General features: G+C 41.8%; 1 protein-coding gene across 9 annotated transcripts in view; it reads left to right on the top strand.

Moving 5' to 3' along the window:
* Positions 1–23,646, top strand: part of STOX2 (storkhead box 2) — a 213,388-nt gene extending 189,742 nt beyond the window's left edge. For 7 of the 9 annotated variants that reach the window (XM_046648503.1, XM_046648507.1, XM_046648508.1 and 4 more), the window contains 3 exons: positions 1,928–2,080; positions 9,785–12,050; positions 17,194–23,646. In XM_046648503.1, the coding sequence (XP_046504459.1) occupies positions 1,928–2,080; positions 9,785–12,050; positions 17,194–17,389 (2,615 nt within the window). In that variant the 3' untranslated portion in view covers positions 17,390–23,646. Of the gene's footprint in view, positions 1–1,927; positions 2,081–9,784; positions 12,055–12,213; positions 12,263–17,193 lie in introns of those variants that run through there. The other 2 variants (XM_046648504.1, XM_046648505.1) reach the window with 2 other exon arrangements.
* Positions 23,647–25,056: the final 1,410 nt, after the last annotated feature.

The raw sequence follows: 25,056 nt of genomic DNA, 5'->3' as shown, positions 1-25,056 counted from the left end.
AGGCCCCAGAAGTTTGTAGGTTCTAAATTAGGTCAGGTCCTGGTTTCTGCTGATTTTTCTCTCTGCCAGCCTAGCCACTGGGAAAATGTCTGACTCTTTTCATACCCATCTAGCAGAGAAGGGAGCCACAGCAGAGCTGGCTGGAGCCCTGAGTGACGCAGGAGAGAGGGAGCACTGGACTGAGCTAGGCCGGGGAGCGTGGGGTCAGGCTTCAGCCTTTGGCTCTGGGGTCCTGCTGCTTGTCAGGTGCACCTGTTAGACTTACCCCTCTTCTGGTGGTTTTCATCCCCAGGCCCTGTTGCCTGGTTTCATCCATCAAACCATTTCTCATCCAGTCCATCCAAGCAGGGTTCAAGTTCTTTCCCAAAGGGCCTCTGGACTCCCATCAAACTAAGGGTGGTTGGCACGGCTCTAAGGGCCCTGACAGTGAGGAGGCTGGTCCACCTCAGGGCACCCAGATACCCTCCAGGAAGGCTGCTGCTTAATGCCGTAGGGTGGCTCGAGTCGCGGTTCTCGCCAGCCATGGAGCTTATTGCAAGAGAGAAATCACGCTTTGGAAACAAGAAAGGAGAGATTATATAAGTACCTGTGGGAAATAAGCTTAGAAGCTCACAGATATTCTGCTCTGCTGATAATTTTCATCTTTTCCTGTAGGGCCTTTTTTCCAGTGAAACCTTACAGAACTCCGAAATATGAAACAGGTGGCACTCAGGTGTCAGGAGCAGATTTTCCTGCTCTCTCAGCCTCTCCCTCTGCTGGGGGCACCTCCACCCCAGAAATCTTTCCATGGAATTCCAGGAATCCTTGGAACATAACTTGAAAATCACCGCACCGTGAAATGAAGACAGCTGTTTACTCTGCATGTTGACACCTCCTCAAGAGCCACTGTCACTTAGCCCTGGCTGCCAGGGTCTTCAGCCTCACCTGCCTCCATTGGCCCTTTTAGATGCAGACGTGTGCAGGAGGTCACAGCCCCCATGGATGGAAATCTTCCTCTCCTGCTCCCTCCTGTCCATCCTCCCTGAGCCCACCGAGTCATCTTTCTGAAATTCACATCTGACTTTGTCATTCCTTAAATTCCTTCTGTGCTTCACCACCCCGCACAGGATGGAGGCCTTGGGCACTCAGGTCTTTCCTCGTGGCTGCCCCTACATACCTACCCCTTCTGTACTACTTCCCAGAAAACACCTCCTTATAGGTCCTACTGCCCCATACGCCTCCCAGCCGCCAGGCACACTCCTACCTTAGCACTGGATTTTGCCTGCACATCCTTGGTGAAACCTCTCACTTGCTGCGTCGAAGCCCCACCCTCACCCCCCCGGAGGTATCCACCGCCCTCTCCGCTCTGCTCCAGAGTTGGTGTTGAGCCTTCTCTGGTCCCCTGTGAACTTTGGTCTGCTTGTCTGTCTCCTCCACTTAACTAGAAACTCCTTGAGGGCAGAGATGTTTTGGGGAGGGGGGCTTATTCCCTTCCTCTCTCCAGATCCCCAGCCCCCAGCAGACACCTGACACGGAAAAGGCACTCAACATTTGAATGAATGAATCCTCACGTCACCACACATGCGTTTATCGAGATGTGAGTGGCAGTTATGAAATAAATCGGCTCCAAGTTAATAAAAACAGAGATCATTTTTAAAAGCTTTGTTGTTGCAAGCCTTTCAGTCGTAAGTCCCTTTAAATGAGATCTCAAGTTTTAAAGGCGAGTTTTATTTGTCAGGGCAATTGGAGCTTCCGCTGTTCTCTGGGAATCTTTCCGTCTGAGTGGAATTGGCTGTGGCTGTAAGAGATGTGAGTGTTCAGAGTTGACTGTATTCCTAACACAGGGAATAGGTGAGAGTCATGCGAGGGGCGGATGTGTGGAGGTGTGTGTGTGACAAATGGCTGGGTTTTTTAATGAACCACTTACTTGAAAATTGTCTTTCTGCAGGTGATGTATCACCGATCAGTATGTCTCCCATCAGTCAATCTCAGTTTATTCCACTCGGGGAAATCCTTTGCTTGGCCATCTCAGCAATGAACTCGGCTAGGAAACCTGTCACCCAGGAGGCACTGATGGAGCACCTGACCACGTGTTTCCCAGGTAACGGGAAAAGGATGTAGCGCTTTCCAAGTGAATGTGTGCTCTGATGGCGCTGGACTTCAGATGGACAGTTCCTCCCATGTTTAAATATCATAGGAAAAAATTCTTTGCCAAAACTGACCGGAAACTTTTCTTAGTTCCATAATTAAAAGTCAAGGACTCTATGTTACCTCAAAAATAATTTGCCCTTCCTCAGCTCTAATACTTCTTTAATTGGCCCTGAGAAAAAGAAATTCCATGAAGAATTCTGGCAGAAGCTACCAAGATTCCATTCAACCCTTGCAACACAACCTTCTTTAAATACGTGACCGTCATGATTCATGGGAGCAAGTCAGGAACAGTGGAAAATTTTAGTCCTGAGAGATTAAACTACAGAGAGAGTAATGTCAAAAATAAACAGATCTTGCATGCTTATGTCATGGCCTGATGAATTTTAGGAATATGATATTGGATAAATTAGTTAAGATCTCATTTTGAAAGAAAAAATAATAATAAAAAGGGGCTGGCCCAGTGGCATAGTGGTTAAGTTTACACACTCCGCTTTGGCAATCCAGGGTTTCCAGGTTTGGATCCTGGGTGCAGATCCAGCACTGCTCATCAAACCACACTGTGGTGGTGTCCTCTATGAAATAGAGGAAGATTGGCACAGATGTTAGCTCAGTAACGATCTTGCTCAAGCAAAAAGAAGAAGATTGGCAACAGATGTTTGGCCAGGGCCAGTCTTCCTCACAGCAAAAAAAGAAAGAAAAGAAATTGTTTCCTTTTCTCTTAAATATTCTGAAAAGAAGACAGTAGCCCAGATGCTCTATAAATGGCATTTGATCCTTCCAGTGCTAGAAGGTGTCAGGAATGGTGATAAGGTAAAGAATGCATGCCCCATCTCAAGAAAGGCAGCCCACTACTCAGGTCCAGCTATTGTCTCCCCTCTCCCCGAAAAATGTAGAACCCTGCCAGAGCTGCCAAATCTTCTAATTTTTCAAGAAAATCCAAAAATTCGGTTTTATGTGAGATCTCTAGATTTCCTTAAATATTGGCGATTGTGTCTGTTTCTGTGTATGTACATTTTAATGTGTGCATGCCTATGACATACAAGTCAAATAAAACATGTTATTGGGCCACCACTTTGCCAACTTGGTTTGGAGTCAACCTATACCTAGACTGAAACAGAGCTTACATTAAAAAACGAACGCTTGACATATTTCATTCTACCTGGAAGAGACCTCAGAAAATATAAGCTTGGGGTGTATCAGTTAGCTTTTGCTACAAAAATGCTGGGTAACAATCGCAGAACATCAGTAGCATAGAATAATAAACGTTTATTTAGCTCATGTGTCTGTGGGTTCTCCGGGAGTCAGCTGATCTGGACTGGACCTAGCCAGGTGGCTCTGCTCCATCTGTATCCCATCCTCCTTGGAAAAGGGGGCAGGCAGAGACCTACCCAGTAGCACAAGGGCTTTTCAGCCCTTTGGTCATGCCACACCCACTGACATTTCATTGGCCGAAGTCAACCTGGCCAGACTCAAAGTCCAGGTTGGGGGGATGCACCCCACCCATGCAGAGAGGGCAGAAGGAGTACTCCTAAACTAGTAATCTACCATATTGGGTCTCCCCACTTTTCCTTTTGCCCCAAAGGAACTTTATCTTTCTCTCCCAGTGATTTTTCCGTCTTTTTCTATTTTCTAATTAATACGTTTTGAAATTACGTGTACTGTTTAAAAACTCTAACGTGAACCCACCCCTGCAACCTATACGTTATCTTAAATTTTCTAACGTTTTATTATCTCTGAATATTCTTCACTGTCTGATTGTCATTCTTTGTTAACTTCCAGGCAGCCCCTCTTCCTTTCGGTAGTAAGATAGGCAGAATCCCAGGAGAGAGCTAGCAAAGGGACCAGATGCTGTTCCTGGATGGAATGCTCTTGAGAAGAATGGCCCTTCTCGTGGCCTTCAGCCTGGGGAGCCACTTCTGACATCAAGCACCCCAGCAGCTTTTCAGATCCCTCTGTTTTTATGTAGCTTCGTGAGAGATCACATAGCTTTTTCAAAATTGGTTACATATCTCCCATTACTGGGCTATAAAATAGAGAATGGAAAGAACACAGAGCCAGGATGTAATAGTAAATTGTGGGTCACTGCCAAGCAGCTGATAACAGTATCACTAAGTTGGAATACTTTGGAGAGAAATTCATGGGTCACTGTAATCTAAAAGAACAACTTGCTTTGCTTGCTTGTATAATAAGTAACTAAAATCCCAACTCCCTGCTTTCAGATGGACCGAGAGGAGCTCACTTAGCTTTTTGCATCTGTGTGACACCTATGACTTGTTAGCAGCCCCAGAGGATTGCAAGGACACCGTACAAACCTGAGTCTAGGACAGGGGTTGGCAAACTATGGCCTGCAGGCTGAGTGTGGCCCACCATTTGTTTTTGTAAATAAAGTTTTATTGGAACACGGCCCCGCCTGCTTGCTTATGTATTGTCTTTGGCTCCTTATGCCACAGTTAGCAGAGTTATGTAGTTGCAACTCGGCAATCGTATGGCTCACAAAGCCTAAAATAGTTACTATCTGGCTCTTTACAGAAAAAGTTTGCCAACCACTGCTTTAGAGCATGGCGGTCATTATTTAAAACTTTCTTCAGCAGTAGCTCTTTATTTAAACAGGATTTCATAAAATATGGAATTTTGTTTCCTGCCTGCTTTTTCTTTATTCCTTCCCTACCTCCCTTCCTCCTCTCTTCCTTTGATTTCCTGTTCCTTTTGTTATCATCTAAGCTGCTTCAAACAAAACAATTTAGAAAACTTAATACTGTTCAAATTCTACTTGGAAAATATATTTTCAATGACAATGCTAACACTCTGGAGGCATTTAAATATCATATTTATATTTTTTCTTTAAAGGTAAGACTACTTACTTTTTTATATCCTATTATTTGAAAATAAAGTTGTGAAGTCTAACTGAATCTTAACATATATTAAACTATTTGAGCTCATATTTAATGCATATGTTGTAAATAAAGAGACTAGTCTAGATTTTGGCCTCTATTCCTGTTTTGGACATCCATATTCTAAAAAAATTGTTAGTGAAGAGTCGTCTAGTAAAAATGTCTGACATACAAAAACTTAAACCCTTTGATCACTTTTCTATATTGGTTGAATTTTTGAAAACAACTTTTCTATACCAGTTTCCATTATAGAAACAAGAGTGTTTTTGAAAAGTTTTGAAAAGAATAAATACTTGCTTCTCAGCTTTCTAAATAGATGCTCATCCATCCATGCAGAATGGTCATTTAAATTGGACTAGCACTTGTTCACTTGTCACAGCTGGATCTTCCTAGGAGGAAGGCTGTCCCTCAGGGCCTGCTCATGGGGTTGAAGTTGACCTTCCAGTTTGCTGGAGACTGTTAACCTAAATATACTGTGTTCTGTCTCCAATTCAACCCCTCACGTTGGTTCTTACTGAATTCTCTCTCAGCCAATGTTCTTCACAAACCAGAAGAAATAATCAAAGAAGCCCATTAAAAGTTTTCAGTCTAATATGCTTAACACATAGAACATGGACTTGGGCTCTCTGTTCCGACAGGTGGCAGATTCACAGGATTAAAGCAACATACATGTCTAGGTCACATCCCCTTGTCATGCAGTATTTTTAAATATCTTTTTGTTTTGGAAGCTGTAAAGGTGGGAAAGAGACGAGAGGTCAGGTTTCATCCCTGATTGGACGTAAAGCTTATCTTTGATCTTTAAGCCGTCAGAATCCAAATTCATGATGAACTCTGGGAATAGAATCTGGAAGTGATGGAATATATGAACATTGAAAATGTCCATCACAGCCTTCTCTTTCTCAGGTGAGCCCTACAGATTTCCAGTGGAGCCCCGGATTTCATAGACAGCTGAAAACATAGTCATTATTCTAGGGCTTAATCATAAAATAATAATCATGAATCTCAGTGACTTTCAGTTAAAGCTTTGAGAGCTCACAGATAGAAGTATGAAAATGGATTGGACAGGGAATTTTCTAGTTTTCTTTTTTTTTGGTGAGAACGCTTGTCCCTGAGCTAACGTCTGTGCCAATCCTCCTCTGTTTGTACATGGGTTGCTGCCACAGCATGGCTTGATGAGCAGTGTATAGGTCCACACCCGGGATCCAAACCCATGAACCCTGGGCTGCTGAAGCAGAGTGCGCAAACTTAACCACTGCATCACCAGGCCGGCCCCATCTAGTTCTTTTATTTTAATTAAACATCCTTTGATTGATATACTTAGAAATCCAAAACATAAAAACTTTACAAGTAAATTCTTTATGGAAACTTTTTCTTATTCCTTCATTTGGGAACAGAGAGCTTATTCTTAATGGTAAGTAAACATGATTACATTGTAGTCATGATTCTGTATAGTTTTGTAAGTTTTCTAAGATCATTACTTGGAAGGCCAACAATCAGCAAATTCTATAATATAAGTTAAGTTTAGATTATGTCTATAATATAATATAACTTATAAGTTCTATAATATAAGTTTTTGTTTTATAGTAATAGCCATTTTGATGAATTATACCTTAGCTTTCCTTTATTAGAGCAGCGTAGTAAACTAGTCAATCATGAATTCTTTTTTTTCTTTTCTTTCTTTCTTTCTTTTTTTTTTGCTGAGGAAGATTGGCCCTGAGCTAATACCTGTTGCCAATCTTCCTTTCTTTGCTTGAGGAAGATTCACCCTGAGGTAACATCTGTGCCAGTATTCCTCTCTTTGCATGTGGGTCGCTGCCACAGCATGGCCGCTGACGAGTGGTGTAGGTCTGCACCCAGGACACGAACTGGGGCCACCAAAGTTGAGCATGCTGAACTTAACCACTAGGCCACAGGGCTTGCCCCCATCATGAATTCTTATAAATGAGCCTTACCATTTTTTGAAAAATGTCTTTCTCTTACAGTGTTGATTGATAATATGCTACCATGTAAGATAAGCTCAGTTTTAAATGTGGCTTTATCTGGATTGCTGTGCCACACAACTCCAGTGGGTGTCATTCGTGAGACTGCAGTGTAAACAGCATGTCATCTTAGGAGTTTTAGTCCACGTGAATGGTGCCCCTGAAGTTGTTCCATAGAAGCCCCTGGTTGTTAGAAGGGCATAGAAGCTCATTTAAGTTGCTTCTCTTATGTGCAAACTTTTTCTGTTTTGTGATGGCTCTCAAGAATTGCATATATATGGTTTGGGTCACATCACTTATTCAATTGGAATTCATTTTTATTTTGTGCAGAAGCTATCATAGAATTTTCTAAAAATTTGTTATTATTCCAGCCCTGAAATCATTTGCAGAAAAACCAATGTACATTTCTCAAGAGTAGAGCCTTAGACGAAAAGGAAACCATGCAGCTAAAAATTAAATAATTCCATTAAACAATACATTATTTATAAGCAGTGTTACTTTTTCTGCCTTGATCACTAAGCTTGCCCTCTGCAGATGGCAACACCATTAGGAACGTATGTTACCTCCTATCATGGACTCTCTCCGCTGGGCACTCCAGGCCGTTTCTAATGCTCTCATATCCCACTTTCATAGTTTTGGAAGGACTTGGCGAAACCTAAACTTCTCAGCTTACCCAGCTGCTCTAGATTGCTGCACAATGTTCTTTGAGGGTGATCTGGGTTCCCGTGGTTCCTCACCCAAAGCTGAGGCTACTAACAGCTAATATTTATTGAGTGTTCACTGTGTGCCAGGCACTGTTCTACAAACATTAAACTCGGCAACCCTCTGAGGGTAGGGACGATTATTATCCCCATTTTGAGGACAGTAAATGGAGGCTCAGAGAGGTTAAGTAAGTTGCCTAAGGAGATACCAGCTGTATTAGTTTTCTAGAGCAGCCATAACAAAGCACAGGTGGCTTAAACAACAGAAATTAATCGTCGCACAGTGAAGGCTGGAGTCCAAAACCCAGGTATTGACAGAGTTGGTTGGTTCCTTCTGAGGGCTGTGAGGGAAGACTCTGTCCCAGGCCTCTGTCCTTGGCTGGTAGATCGCTCCTCACATGTGTCAATGTGTCTCCTCACATTGTCTTCTCTCTATACATGTCTCTAGGTCCAAATTTCCCCTTTTTAAAAGGACAACAGTCATATTGGATAGCAGCCTACCCTAATGACCCCATTTTAACTTGATTATCTCTGTGAAGACCCTGTCTCCAAATAAGGTCACATTCTGTGGGACAGGGGGTCAGGTCTTCAACATATGAAGAGAGGGGAGCATGATCCAGCCTGTAACACCAGCTGACAGCAACGGAGCTGGGGTTGAGGCCAGTAGTCTGGCCCTGGAGACCAAGCTTCAGTCTCCACAGAAATGGCCATTTTTGTGAGTCAGACATAGTTAAATATTGGCACTATGACTCATCCTGACCTTTTTCTAAATTCTGTTATTCAATTCAGTCTTATAAATATTATCACACTCAACGTGCTTGGCATTGAGGAATGGTGAATACCCGAGAAATAAAGTAAATGCGTCACAGCCTGGAGAATGGATACTCTCTTAAGAATGTATATTCTTAATTCTGCCTCTTACAGTAGACAAGGCATAAACATACAACCACCTTTGAGAACAGTATCGGTCCCTGCACAAAGGAGTATCTGTGATTTTCTTCTGGAATTTCTATTCATGGCAGTTTTGGGCTCGGATCAGACGGATGTAGAGCGTCTGAGCTTTTGCTGGTGTATTTGTTAGGGCTTTCTGGTTTCCAATTTAAAAAACCAACCCCATCTTGCTGAGTTATGCCAAGAAGGAGAAAGTCCTCACCTGAATTTCACCAGTGCTGTCACCGCTTTCAAAATTGAAGGTGATGATTTCAAAATTGGAAGGTACATCATACACAATGGTCAAGTCTAGTTGCCCTTTTATAGAATGTATAAAGTTCAATTGATTAAATAAATTTGCTCTTAAAAAATGAGTGTATAGAGTAGCTCCAAACGTATATAGTAGCCTCTATATTTTAGATTAGTTTTTCAATCCCAAGATGGCTATTTCAACCCTTTTTTATAAATTTATGTCATATAATGTAAAGCATTTTTTGTATTTCCCTCATTTCAAAATATTCTGTCTTTAATGATTCAGTTCAGTAAAGGTTCATAACAACAGTAGCAATCTAACCATCGAGCTTGCATCTCTCTCTTCCCAGCTTTCCCATTCTATTGGTAGTAATATTCATAAAAGTTATTAGAGAAGATTAGGATTCACATTAAACTTAGTGAACACCTTTGACTCCAGCTTGCTTGCTATATGATTATACTTTGAAGCTTGGCAAAATTAATAGGGTTCTGTCTTAGTTTGCGCTGCTGTAACAAAATACCATAGACCAGGTAACGGGACATTTATTTCTCACAATTCCAGAGGCTGGGAAGTTCAAGATCAAGGCATCCATCGATTTGGTGCCTGGAGAGAGCCCTCTTCCTGGTTTGCAGACAGCCGTACCCTCACATCACAGAGATCGAGGGCTCTCTGGTCTCTTCCTCTTCTTTGTAAGGGCACATCATGGGGCTCTACCTTCTTCACTCGTCTAATCTAGTCACCTCCCCAAAACCCCACCTCCTAATGCCATCACACTGGGGATTAGGGCTTGAAATGGATCTTGGTGGCGGCACTAACATTCAGTCCATGGCAGACTCTGAAAAATCAGGATCAATAACATGTTCCCTCTTCATTCTCACAAATGCGTTCTTTTGGTTTTAGGTGTTCCCACCCCAAGCCAAGAAATTCTACGGCACACACTGAACACGCTGGTTCGGGAGAGGAAAATCTACCCAACTCCAGATGGCTATTTCATCGTGACCCCACAGACTTACTTCATCACTCCTTCCCTCATAAGAACTAACAGTAAATGGTACCATTTGGACGAGAGGATACCTGACAGGTCTCAGTGTACCTCTCCACAACCCGGAACCATAACGCCCTCTGCCTCAGGCTGCGTCAGGGAAAGAACATTGCCCAGAAACCACTGCGACTCTTGCCACTGCTGCAGAGAAGACATGCACAGTATGCATGCGTCAACTCTGCAGAGGAAGCCTGCCAAGGACTGCAAAGACCCTTATTGCCCTCCTTCACTATGCCAGGTGCCACCCACTGAAAAGAGCAAAAGTACTGTAAATTTTTCTTATAAGACAGAAACTCTCTCAAAACCTAAAGATAGTGAAAAGCAGTCCAAAAAGTTCGGGCTCAAGTTATTCCGGCTAAGTTTTAAAAAAGACAAGACCAAACAGCTAGCCAATTTCTCTGCCCAGTTTCCTCCTGAAGAGTGGCCCCTGCGAGATGAGGACACACCAACGACCATCCCTAGGGAAGTGGAAATGGAAATCATTCGGAGGATTAACCCGGACTTGACCGTGGAAAATGTCATGAGGCACACTGCACTAATGAAGAAACTTGAAGAAGAAAAAGCGCATAGGAGTAAAGCTGGGTCCTCTGCCCATCACAGTGGAAGAAGTAAAAAGAGTAGGACTCATCGAAAGTCCCACGGAAAGTCCCGGTCACACAGCAAGACGCGTGTGTCTAAAGGAGACCCATCAGATGGCTCTCACCTGGACATCCCAGGTGAGAGAGAGTATGATTTTTGTGATCCTCTCACCAGGGCGCCTAGGGAGGGCTGCTTCATCATTGAACACAAAGGAGATAACTTCATCATGCATAGCAACACGAACGTGATCGAGTCTCATTTCCCCATGACCCCAGAATGGGATGTGTCTGGGGAATTGGCCAAAAGGAGAACTGAGATGCCTTTTCCTGAACCTTCCAGGGGAAGCTCCCACTCAAAGGTGCACCGAAGCCACAGCCATACCCAGGACCGAAGGTCCAGGAATGAAAGATCCAATAAAGCCAAGGAGAGATCCAGATCCATGGATAACTCCAAAGGCCCTCTGGGTGCTTCTTCTCTGGGGACTCCTGAAGACCTGGCTGAAGGCTGTAGCCAAGATGACCAAACACCTAGCCAATCCTACATTGACGACAGTACTTTAAGGCCTGCACAGACTGTCGGTCATCAAAGGGCTCACATTTCGTCCACAAGCTATAAAGAAGTGTGTATTCCAGAAATAGTCGGTGGCAGCAAGGAGCCTTCCAGTGCTTGTAGCCTTTTGGAGCCAGGCAAAGCACCCGAGAGTTTGCCATCCTATAGCGAACTCAACTCTTGTCCAACAAAAACAACTACAGATGACTATTTCCAGTGCAACACCTCCAGTGAGACGGTGCTCACGGCACCGTCACCTCTGGGAAAGAATAAAGAGGACCATGACACTCTGACCCTGGCAGAAGGGGTGAAAAAGCTGCCTCTGTCTGATAGGCAGGCCCCACATTCTGCCAGGGAGCCTGTAGGGCACAAGGAGGAGTCGCCAAAAGGGCCAGGCGGGGGTCCAGCCGCTTCGGGAGCAGTGGCTGAAGGGATGGCCAATGGACGCCTCATCCAGCATCACAACGCCGAGCCCAGCAGCCTGGACAAGAGGAAAGAGATATTCAGCAAAGACACACTATTCAAACCTCTTCACAGCACCTTGTCTGTAAACAGCTATCACAAATCGAGCCTGTCTCTCCTCAAATCTCATCCGAAGACACCTGCCGACACACTGCCGGGCCGATGCGAGAAACTGGAGCCGTCCCTCGGGACCTCGGCAGCACAAGCCATGCCTGCTTCCCAGCGTCAGCAGGAGTCAGGGGGCAACCAGGAAGCCTCTTTTGACTATTACAACGTCTCTGATGATGACGACTCTGAGGAAGGGGCGAACAAGAACACGGAGGAGGAGAAAAACAGAGATGACGTAGGCACCATGCAGTGGCTCCTCGAGAGGGAGAAGGAAAGAGACCTGCAGAGGAAATTCGAGAAGAACCTCACCCTCCTCGCCCCAAAAGAAACTGACAGCAGCAGCAACCAGAGAGCCACCCATTCGGCACGCCTCGACAGCATGGACAGCAGCAGCATCACTGTGGACAGTGGATTCAACTCCCCACGGTAGGGAGAGGCATCTCTCTGCACACACATACACCTCCCGGGTTCTGGGGCTTTTTGCAGATAACTTGAAAATTTTCTGATTTCACAGTCTCAGTTCTGTGAATGAGGGGAAAGAGTTGCATGAGTTGTATTGTTAACAACCTGTTTCTGACTTCTTTTTCAGGAATTGAAACAAATGTTTCTGCAGATGTAGAGATCACCAATCTGGACTGGTGGGTTGGCCCCTCCCCTCAAACTAGCATCAGTCTAATCTAACTAAGACCAACATTTCCCAGTATTTTTTCTTCTCTGTTTATATTTCCACCATACTAATAAAGGAAGGGTTTTTTTTTTTTAAGTCCTTCAAAAATACTATCTTTTTGAGTAGAATGAGTAGTCAGTGTGGGGGCGTAGGGGTTGGGAATAAATTGATTGATTTAAGAAAGGGGGTCCCTCTAGTGAGAATATAACAGCAGATCTCAAAACCTTTCCAGCAGATCCAGAAGCTTGTTCCTGTTTTAGTCCTGACTTTCTGTGCACCCTGCCTTGCTCACACACCTTTCTCTCGCCACGCGCATGTCCACAGAGAAATGGAACCTCATTCCTCTCGCAGAAAGATTAGGGGCCTGTGCTCTCTTAGATCAAAGCGTGTGCCAGCACTTTTCTTGCTCCTCCTGCAAAATTGATACCACCCATTTAGGCACTCTAATCATAGTCCCTTCTTTTTCGTAGGTGCCGGTAGTTCAGCAAAGGGTTGACAGTTGAGAGTATGTAATGCCCGATGGTCATGTCCTGCGCACTGAAGTAGTTCAGGAGTTAAGAAAGCAAAAGAGAGTCTGTGCAACTTCCTTTCTTCCTCCTTAACTCTTCCTTCGCCTCAAAGAGCAACTCGGGACCTAATTCTCCTTCCAAATTCTACTCCAGATTGGTGACTCTGAGATGCAGAAATACTATTGAGAGATTGACATTTCTCGTTTGCCGCGATTCCCAAGACTTTACAATGTTTATAATTTTAACGAGTACCCAGATATGATTATGTATTTCCTATATTTGTTTTAGTTATTAAGAATTAAAATTCTACTGTGATCATTTCACTATATCTCTGGATAATTTTGGGACAGAGCATCCCAAAATCAGAACTGGGAATCATTAATCGGTTTGTCCCACATTAGGCCTTTGTTATTTCTTAAAGGGCAACTTCTTGATTACTTTTTTCTTTTTGTTGTGTAACCTTTTTTTCAAAGTAACACACGTCTGGAAGACCAAGGTCTAAACAGACCACAGAGATGGCCCTCCGGTTAAAGTGGGTGGGAGACTAGGAGCCCCAGATCTCCTCTGCCATCCCATGAGGTGCCCTAAGTGACCACATGGAGCCACGGCGCTCAGTCTGATAACTGCCGGCGTATTAAGTGACTTTTCTAAAACATAATTTTTGCTAAATATTTTTCTAGCCCAAATCCAATCTTAATTTATTTACAAGTTTTCTATGTCTTTTTCTATTTCTCTCTTCTACTCTTTTTCTTTCCTCTTGAATTCCTAGTAGTGGATGCTACATTAGCACAGTTGAAGGTCTGTAATCCATGGTAGAAGTTCGAAACCATCAGTTATGGAAGGTGTGGTTGATTTGCCTGTACCTTATGTTTCTTGTTCTGTGGACTCTGCCTGCCTAATGCTTTTTACACAGCGGTTTCCATCCCTTCACACTGCCCTCTGGCCCCTGGCCCTCCACAGAGGGAAAGCTGTAATACTCCACAGATAGTTGCTAAGGAGATGTTGAGAGTGGTTTAGTGGGTTCTAACTCAAAAACCACCACATAATATTAAAATTATTATATTAAATTATAATAATTTATAATGATAAAATTTAAATAACATTTAAAATTAAATATTAAAATTAAAAAATTAAAATATTTCTTTGTCTAGGGACAAAGAAACAGAAATATTCATGAAATAGTTGAACTAGTCTCTCCACAGAACATATTTTATCTCTAAATTTGGGGGTGCAGAATCTAGAATTTGTGAATGGGGTTATTTCTTGAAATCAGTTTATTTGCATTTCTTTGATAATGTACATAAGATTAAATGCTATGTAGTTGTCGAGGGTAAAAGGTCATTCTGAGGAGACAGCTTTCACAGAATTTAGGTACATGTCTGTCCACTATTATTAGGTAGAATTTTGTCTGTAGGACTACGTGGATCACCCATAAATTTCGTGCAGTTAGAGAATCTACATGGCAATTCCTCATTTTCTGCTTTTCATATGTAATATTCTTTGGTTAGAAGCTACGTGACAAACTTATTTTCTATACCTATTTTTAAACTGTATTTTCTCTACACCTCAATAAATTCACTAAGTTCCCTTTTTAACACATGAGGATAGTCTACGAAGGATAATATTTGAGTTACAGGGAGTTTGTCCCGCATGAGGAGTATTTTAGCCAAATAGCATTATCATGCTGACACCTCTTCACTGCTGTGAGATGGAGGAATCTTAAGTGGGCCATTTATTCAGATCTTTCAGTAAATAATTCACTGAGCAACTAAGATCCAGCCCCCACCCCAAAAAAAAAGACCCAAAAAAGTGATTTCCACACCCCCAGCTTTCAATGCTGGCTCAGAAGTTATGTTTAGCCACATTTCCAAAATTCTTCAGTCCCTTTTGTTGGGAACTGAAGGGTATTGAGAAAGAAAAAAGGTAGAAACTTAGACTATGCTAGGAGACCTAATATTGAAAATGAAAATCTTGATGTGAAAGCCTACTCTTCCAAATCTGAGGCCGAAAACTGGTTGATAAACGCAATATGAAAATCAGAGGGACCCAAGCCTGCCAAGGATGTGTCTGCTTAACATGCTGCACGGTCATGTGCTGCCGAAGTGTGGGGCCAAGGGAAACACCCAGGCAGGAAGATGCACAACACAGGTCCCTGGTTCTTCTGCCTGTAAAATCCTGAAATCTTATTCTTAAGGTTGCACTCCATTAGCTCTCTCCTAAACGAAGTAAGAACTTTTAAATTTGAGGAATATTCTTACTGTGAACACTGCATCTCCATTAACCTTTTCATCATCATATCCAAAGCCCTCAATATGAATGCCACACACTGTACGCACAATAATGAAATATATCCTTTGGAGAAACTGGAGTGCTGTATGTGTTTATCATTATTAATATGCTGGCTATGGTCAAAGGTGGTCAGAGGCTTCTTAGAGCACAGACAGCTCCCAACTTAGAGATCTGTTGCAGTGATGTGCATTTATAGGGCCTGGCATACAGCAGGTGCTTTATAAATGTTAAGCTCCTGCCTCAAAAGCTGGTTTAAAAGTGGGTTCTTTGGGCCTTAAAATGCTTTTTCCCATAGAAAAGATGTCATTAGTAATGTATAGATTCCCAAGTCAGCTCCCCAGTAGCTACATAATTCATTACATGCCGATGTACAGCAGAAATAATTTACATTTGTCTAGCTTTTTAGTGTACAAACGCTTTATCAACGCATATTTCTTCTTCACAGTTGCTCCATGCGTAGGTTAATGGCATAACTCTCCCCATTTTAGAGATGAGGAAGTCAAATACTATAACAAGTTTCTATCAGGATTAAGAATGGAATGGAAGGAACGTGCTATGAAATCTTTGAGGTTCTCCATGTTTATTGGTCTTCTTCCCCGCTTCACCTGACCCTATGCCTCAGTTGTAGTGCTGACAAGCCACTGACGAATTTCCTTAGGGAAGGTGTAAGGCAGGTAAGAAGGTAAGTCTAGCACTTTCCATCCCTTTAGTGATGATATTTTGGAGTCTTTTTTTAGGTATGCCCAGATTTACCATAAGCATCATGAGGGAACTTGACTTATTTCTATAAAGGTATTAACCTTCTGGAGGTACCCTCTGCAGTCAAGAAACGTCCAGTTGTCTTTTTGGTCAGTGAACAAACTTCCTTTTAAACAATCAACTCTGGCGCCTTGATGAGAAGCAAACTCAAGGCCACAAGAGGTTAGGATGAAATGACTTGTTAGGAAGGGCTGCTGAGGTATAGAGTCCAGACAAAATCGCTCTTGGTTTAGGATTGGAATGAAAGAGAGGCGTCAAGGATGTCCACTATGGTAGCTTGACTCGTTGTTGACCTTCAGCAGGCTTAAATCAGTTAGGGGGACCAACTCTCGTAGAATATTGTATAAACTTTGAATCCAACCAGTAGGGTGGATGTTTTGAGCATTACGGTTTCTTCAATCTCTTTGTAAGCTGATGAGTTTCTTATTACCATTTTGAGACGCTTGAACATGAAACCCATGTAGTTCCCATCGATCATGCCATGTAATCTTATTGCTGCTATTGCCCCACATATTTGAAATGTCAAATGTTCTAAATCTCTTGGAGCAATAACATAGGTTCAAGTATTTCTAACTTAGAAAAATTAAAAGAGAAATCGAAATGCTAAAGCCATTAAATCACCTCTATTCTAGAAGAATCCTTTAAAAATAAAATATTTCTACCGAAGTGGCAGTTGGGGGAGGGGTGCGGGGTAGACAAATGTAAACTTTAAGATGAATGGGGAAAATCTAAGATGCCTTATCTGAAAACATAGCGCTTTTTAACTAAAGTGTTAAAATTTGAAACAGAGGTATGGAATGTTTAAAAAGAATTTTATTCCCATCAGTGTGGCAAATTAGCTAGCACCGTGCTTGAAGTTCAAAGTCAAAATCTGCTAGTCAAGAATGAAGAACAGAATCATTAGGGCAAAATTATTAAGTTTGCTCAGGAACAGTTTGATATATGTCAATGAATTTCGAGCCTGAAATGAAATCATTACAAATGTGTATTTATGAGTATTCTTTGTTAAAACTAATGCAATAGCTATCTATCACATCAAAGTCTGAACAGTTTCCTTGAATATGAAAGGAAGGTGAAGATGTTTAATGTAAAGACGTTTAAAAAGCGTTTAGCTGTATGAAAACCCTTTACTCAGTGTGCTGCTGATTGTAACATGTCTTGTGAGAGCTCTGCAGCCCGTGTTGGAGCAGCATGTGTGAATAATCAGGATGAGATAGTATATATCTGACATTATGAACCAACAGAGGAAATCCATTAACTTACATCATTTGCTCTTCCTCTGGGGCTCAATATATAATTATTTATGTTCGAAAGAAAACAAAACCAAACCTTTTTACTCTTTTAGTACTCGGGAGAGCCTGGCTTCCAACACGTCAAGCATTGTTGAAAGTAACCGTCGTCAGAACGCCACGTTGAGCCCGGCCCATGGTGGAGCTGGCCCGGCCTTCAACTTCCGAGCAAGTACGGAGCCCCCAACCAATGAAGCTGAGAAATTACAGAAACCTTCCAACTGCTTGCAAGCTTCTGTGACTAGTGTGTGATAGTCATTCTGCCTCAGATCTGTCTCATTCGATCCAGACAAGTTTACGACACTGGGACTGATGTTTACATCTTTGGAAAGACAAGCATCTCAACCACAGTTTTTGTGTTTACTTAAACTGTGCTGCTAAGTAGGCTAGGGCAAAAAAAAAAAAAAAAAAAACACAACAAGTCTTTATTTCAGAGTATTGCTTTTCACATTTATGGCTCTGTAGCAACTGAATAGCAGTAGAGGTGATATGTAAACCTTGCTTCACTAATTGTAACTGAGCACACATAGGAAAGTCTAGACACTGTAAGTGTAATATGCATTCTCAATGTCCTGCAGTTGCCAATTTCATTTTTAAATGCCACAGATGCGTGTTGCTCCCAGCCTGTGGTCAAACGGTGCCACAGAACTGATCCTTGACACTTCCAAAAAAAAGAAAAAAAAAAAACTAAGCCACCACAAAATGTCCAATGCAAGGGCGCACCTTGAGGGGAAATCAATGCCAAACTGATTAGAAGGGACCCCAGCCCTTTGTGTGTGTGAATTGTTTATGCACCAATCATTTTTCACTGTGAGTTTTCGTGACACGATTTTGCAGGAGCCCTTGGAAGTGTGTCAGAGGAGTCGTGATCAAAATTCTGGGAGTGTTTATTTTCAGGATTTTGTTTTTGAGTGTAGCAGATGCTTGTCTGATCTTTAACCTTCCATAATCACAAACAGGAATATAGGCCTTTGAATCTGAAGTGGAGAAAGGAGGGCAGCCCCAGCCTGGCTGGGGCACAGCCCTCAGTGATGGAAGAGGTAATGAGGACTTTTAAAAGGTGTTAATCAAATATTTAAGGAAGATAATTTCCTCCTTGTGATGCTTAGAATGATCCTATCTTGCTATAATAGATACGATAATTAGTTTGTTTAAAAGCAAAATGTTCTTTGTGATACAAATGAAGAGTATGGCCTGGGGATGTTATTCTTTCTAATGGAAGGACATAAATCTATTTTATGTAGTTTTAAATAGAATGCCTAAATTAGGCTGTGGGAGATAATTTTTAGTGGTTATAGGAAAGAGCAAATTTAGGGAGAGTTGAACTTCAGGCCTTTTATTCCTGGGAAGATATCTATAGAAAAAACTTTAAAATGATTTTTGATTAGAAATACACATGTGCCCATGTAATTAACAACAGAATGTGGTATAATCCTAACTTGTACTCCCCTAAAATTTATCAGAGTAACAATTATGCATACATGAACTATGCCAGAGTAATGTTTACAGATACTTTGTAACTAATTTCAGGAGGCATTTTTTAGGTGGCTGTATAGTCATTAGCCCAACTTATTTCGAAATGATTTAACCTGTTGCTTTGGTTTACAATGTCAAGTTGAATACAAAGAAAAGACTCTCAGCAGCAAAGGGATTACAGATAATCAAGCTTCAACCTTATGAGAAAGAGACATTTCAAAGTTCCCGTGTTTCATTTTATGAGAACAATGGAATAAATCTATAGATAATGGCAAATTATTTGCAAAAGTGTTCCATATGACACAAGTCAACGGTCTGACAGAGAGTTTTATTTAGTTTAATGGCATGTGATATTTGGAGCCATAGACCGTGAAATATATATCCAAAAATAAATCTAAAATATTTTCACCTCAGATTTCAGTAATGGGCATAAAATTTGTGAAACACTCCTGCGTCAGTTTTAGGTTTAATCACTGGCAATCTGGTTAAAGAATGCAGTCATATACAGAGCTGGACTGATTCTTGAAACATTTAGATACTCCCTTTGGCTTTTTCAGATATTTGGAAGTTGCATTGGGTCAAATTGGACTCGTCAAGTTTGGTATAGATTCCTTTGTTTTGTGCTTACAGTGAAATGTAAGCACATTTCTTGGTAAACTCGCACACCACTAAATGCTTAAGTCAGTTGGCTTTCAGCCTCATGCCTTATGTCCTCCAAGGCATGCCTTGATTGCTCAGAAATGCACCCTGTCTCATTGCTTAAATATGTCCAGAAGGGATGATAATGTTTCTAATAGACTATACACAGAGTCTGTTTCCTTGGGGAGTTGTATACCAGGCAGTTACTAAATTCTTCTGTCTAAATTCATTTTTGCCAAAAACCCGCTCACAAGTGTTTATCATACTATCAGTTCATGAGTAATCTAACCATTGAAACACTACATCAGCCTGTAGTTGATCCTCTGAAAGTAGCCATTCTAATAATCAAATGCTGTGTGAACAGGATGGAAAAGCATTACCTTGAAGCTTTAAAATATGAACTTATCAATATTTCACAAGAAATAGGTTTACAGAAGACATTATTCAAATAAAACGTGTACACTCTTTGCCTGATGCTATGGGGTACATGATTTAAAAAAAAAAAAAACCTCCCTTAGACCAGCAGCCATTAGTGTAGAAATGATGGACTTTAAAGATGATAAGATGTAAGCAGATGTTCCATGTAGAAATTTCCCCGTCTGAATCTAGTCGGGGTTCTCAAAAGGGGGAAGAGTGGAGGCGGGAAGCAGGTTACAGATGTGGCCCAAGATGGTCTCCGGTGAAGTTCTCGGTGACGAACCTCTTGGGCCCGCTCCAGCTTCGCCAGCATTCTTCTCCTCCAATGGGATGATAGCTTTGTGTTCCACGGCTGCTCATCTCTCTAGTCTTCACTTAGAGTTTATCAACGGAAAGGTTTACAAAACTGAATCTGGTTGAATCTCTGTGTAGCGTTCAACTTTAAAGGGTCAACCCATCTGTCGGCATTTTGCACACTTATGTATTATTCTGATACAGCATATTACTTTATGGTAATTTTTATTTTTACATATAACTACCTCCATAAATTTGATGAAGCGGCAGCAGCGCGTTGAAGTGTATTGTTCAGAAAAGCGAAGTTTAAAACTTTTGGAAACATTCAGCCATGGCGTTCTGTGTGTGTGTCAGTGATTGCCTACGTGGACTCTTGAGTTTTCATTGCCATGGTTTTCTTTTATGGCATTATTTCACTTTCTGATGTAAACCTGTCTCTCCTCTCGTCCCCACAAAAGCGCACTTGATCTTGTTAATGAATGAAAGGAAGTTGAAATTTCTTGTCTTCCCCCCCGACCCCCAATTCCTGCTAAAAGTTCTCTCTGGCGAAGAGCCAATGGGTAAACAGAATTTAGCAAGCTGTTTACTCCTGTGAAAATCGGATTCCAATTCTAGGTTTTCAGTCACAGAAGACACACAAGAAATTTGGACTGCCAACTTTGGGCTTCTCCACCTGCACTCGCCTGCTACCCTATTGAGCCCTAACTTAATTAAAGGAGCTGTGCTGTGTATTCACAACTTCTGTTCGATAATTTGTATTCCATTTTATATATTTTGCACATCTCAGGGGACCTCAATGAGCATATGAAAAGGGGGTGGGTACCATCAAATAGAGAAAACAAGTAGAAGACCCCAAACGGGACTAGCTGGATAAAAATTAGAAATTACTGCTTCTCTGGCATTGTGAGGCTCAAGTTCAGGAAGCATAAATTGAAAGTTAATCTGGAGTAACAATGATCTGAACACCAGCTGTTCCCACATCTCCCTCTTTCATAACCCAACTAAGCATTTCTAAAATGTAAATTTAAATTATATTGTGGTCACCGTGGGGAGAAAAAACCTGTTCCATGAAAACGGAAGCATTCTTCCTTTTTTTTAGGTCGGCACAGCTTTGTAAAATTCTACCCAGGATAAACCACTTATCACCACAAAGTGTACTTGAAAGTAAAGTTTTTAACTTAAATTATAGGCCTATGGTTCCCAATACATTAGTGATCGTATTTTGAAAAGTCTCACCATTTGTAACATGGGCAGTATTTGGAGCTTGATTAAAAATCAACAACCTACAAGGACTCTGCAAGTCCATTTGGGGATTTCAATGCTTCTAAAGCATTCAGATTCACAGACAATTAACAAAGCAGGTCATATTTGTAATACCCATACTTGAAATGAATAAACAGAGTGACTTTCAGATTACCCAGAAACACAGTGGCAGCTATCGATGATCTATTTTCTATCTGTCTGATAGAGCATCATGAGAAATCACTAAATAACAATGCTATTTTTCTGATGTGTGCTAATAAAGTCAAAGAAACAAATACAATTTTACACCTTTGTCCATTTTCATTCAAAAAGTTCAGGGTGTTCGGAATTTTACACCTCGGCACACCTTACGCTTATCGACTTAGGATGTGGGAGATTAACAAATCCACCCGATGCCATTGTGGTCAGAGGTCGATTAGGTCTACACCCTTGTTTACAGTCTCATATTGGGCTTCTCTGTTTCCTGTGCTGAAAGACCATCTTCCAGGAACATGGCTGCTTTTGCAGTGGAAGGTGCTGAAACAGAAATTTTAATTCAAAACTTTATCAAGTACTCTTCACAGTGCTCCTTAGCACAACAGAAATTCAGTACAATACATGCAGCCCTCCTTTGAAGAATCAGGATTTCCCCGGGAGCTCATCTAGTTCTAAGTGTTTTCTCAAATTAGGAGATATAAAATCCTTGATGGGGACCTTCTCCATTACCGCAGGCCAGTCACAGAACCAGCTAGCAGCATGCTGTCAGGTGACAGTGGACCCCAGCAGAAGTGATCCCTTCGTTGCCCTTCCAGCCCCTAGTACCATCCTGCCCGTTGTCAAGACGCCCACTACTCCTGTTCATGAGCCACTCTTGTGCACACGTTTAAGGCTCCGGGAAGCTAGAAACACAGGAAAAGTGAACGCAAAAGCTGTGGAAAACATTGTTTTGCTTTGAGTTAGTAAAATATGGGCGGGAAAGAGATTACTATCCATCTGATCTTTGCCAAGTAAGATAAAAGAATCAGCTGTCACTCGATTCTCCCAGAAGGTTTTACAGTATTAAGGATACATCCAATATTTCCCCATATTTTTATTTAGGAGACATTTCATAAATAACGTGTTCAGAAAAATTCATTGTTAAATTTCCTGGTGTGTTTGAAATAGACGTTGGCATCACCCTGATTGAGTTCATCGCCACGTCTTTTGCCCCAGCATCCCAGAGAGAGTCCCCAGTGATTGCTCCTCTAACACAGAATCCTGTGTTTTTACAGTTGTGCTATGACTTACAGTGGCTGATTTGCAAGGTTCAGAATTCCACAAGGCTCAAGGGGGGCTAAACCTTCTTATGATTGTATGTTATCAGTTATAGAGCTTTAACCGCTCATTGTTGGCTTTAAATGTGAACGCACACACACCCTGCCAAGGAGGGAAGGGGCTGTTTCACGAGTGAGGCAGTGATGACTCTAGAAACAAGTGTGAGGGTTAAAGCTGGGCTGGTCCATGTCTAGCTGCCCTGCATCCCTGTCCGAAGGCTGACCTTGGTGCCCCATTCCCTTACGCCCACCAAAAAGAGGTACCAAATCTGAGATGTAAGATCTCCTCCAATATCGATCGTCTGCAGTTACAGGGAATTCATCACGAAGTACACAGCAGCTCCTTGCCTTCCTTTCCTCTGAGTTCCTCCCTCCCTCCCTCCCCAGTCCTTCCCACCCCCCACCTAGATACTGCAACACTACCACGGTGTCCCCATTGGAAGGGCAAAATAGTGTGTGGTATTGTGCACACATGATGGGTTAGACCGAGAGCTGCCCTAGGGCCACCTTCATGTAAGTATTGACAGCTACAAATTAAGGTCCTTAGAGTAGTGACGTAGATACTACTTTCTAGAAGAGAATTCAATTTCAACGTTAAGTTTAAAGGGATCATAATTCTGCAGGTATCTTTGAGTGACTGAATGTGACTATTGCATTAGGGTAAATGAATTAAGAAGTGCAAGTGGGATTTACTGTATGTTAGAAAGGAGTTTTGCAGCCAAGACTGCCTTGAATAAAATGTGTTTGCACTGAAAAAAAAAAATTTTAAATTACTTGGTCTCTGGTTGCTGTAAAGGTCATCCAAGATGGATGTTCTGTTTATATTGTATAGTATTTCATATGAAATAATTACACTTCATGAAATGTCTTCCCTAATGTTACTGATTTATAACAGCACATTTGTAACATGGTTTTTAACGTGTCAGTGTACCATATTGTAAATGATGATGACTTGTCATGCTTAGTATAATAACTTAAAAGAAAAAAAAGCACAGGGATTTTTGTAAGTCTATATTTGAAAGTCCCTCCATATGGTAATATTGTGTTCATGTTGTTTATGTAGTGTTGTGTGAAATATCCATTTTGGATTGTGTTACTTTTTAAGATATTAAATAACATTTGGTTATATGTCTAAGTGGATTTTTTTTTGGGACTTGAGAGAAAATACTTGAGGTGAGATCAGTTTATTTCTCTCCTCAATATGATTTCGTGGCAAGTTTTTATTGCACAGTCTTCGTTATTAGAGCTTTTGAATGAAAACAACTAAAAATGGAAATTTCTAATCAAAATCTTTTACCAGGAATGTTGGGGAAAAAAATCACATTTTTAGCTAGCTATTCAAATTTAAAACAGTGTGAGGCGTAGAGATGCATATGATTAAGTTTTCTATATGAAATTATAAAGGAATGTGGTTGGTTTTTGTTAGCACTCATTATAACTTCTGTCCCCAAATAAACATGACCCCCTCCGCAGTAAATGCTCAGAGGCTATTCACATGTTCCCATGAGGCACTTGCAAGTTTGGATGCCTCCATGTTTGATGGCCTTCAGAATCTGTTGTACGTTTTTTTTTTTGTTTTTTTTTTTAAAGATTTTATTTTTTCCTTTTTCTCCCCAAAGCCCCCCGGTACATAGTTGTATATTCTTTGTTGTGGGTTCTTCTAGTTGTGGCATGTGGGACGCTGCCTCAGCGTGGTTCAACGAGCAGTGTCATGTCCGCGCCCAGGATTCGAACCAACGAAACACTGGGCCGCCTGCAGCGGAGCGCGCGAACTTAACCACTCGGCCACGGGGCCAGCCCCTATACGTTCCTTTTTTTGAGGAAGATTAGCCTTGAGCTAACATCTGCTGCCAATCCTCCTCTTTTTTTGCCGAGGAAGACTGGCCCTCAACTAACATCCATGCCCATCTTCCTCTACTTTTTTTATATGTGGGACACCTGCCACAACATGGCATGACAAGCAGTGCGTAGGTCCGCACCTGGGATCCGAACTGGCGAAACCCGAGCCGCCGAAGCAGAACATGTGAATTTAACTGCTGTGCCACAGGGCCAGCCCCTGTTATATGTCCTTTTGACTCTCCTCAGTGGTGGCAAATCCTTGTCCTGGCGAGAATGGACTCTGTTTTTTTCAAACTAAAAGTGATCTGCTGTCACGCAGATGATTAAGCTAGGAAACAGCATGGTCAGTCAAAAACAATATGGTGCTAGAAAGTTGAGCCTGATTTCTTGTAAAGGCAGTACCCAAAGCAGACTTCCACAAACTGTTTTGAACGATGGCAGCGTCGTTTGGATAAGGGTGGAGAACTCAAGGTGGACTCCTTTGAAGGACAAGCCTTATTTTAGTTGTATAAATTTGTCTCTGTATTTTAAACTCTCACAATACAGACACTTCATTTTGCAAGCATGAAGTTAGGAAGAACAAGAATCCTGGGAGTGTGTTGTGAGTTTTAGGCTAGAACCAAAAGTTGCTGTGCTGAGAGAAAGGTCATTGTGCGTTTCTTTCAGAACAATCCAATGTACTAGACACCGGGGGAAATG

This window comes from Equus quagga, chromosome 22 (genome assembly GCF_021613505.1).
Source record: "Equus quagga isolate Etosha38 chromosome 22, UCLA_HA_Equagga_1.0, whole genome shotgun sequence".
NCBI lineage: Eukaryota > Metazoa > Chordata > Mammalia > Perissodactyla > Equidae > Equus > Equus quagga.
This window is presented reverse-complemented; position numbering and strand designations above follow the sequence as displayed.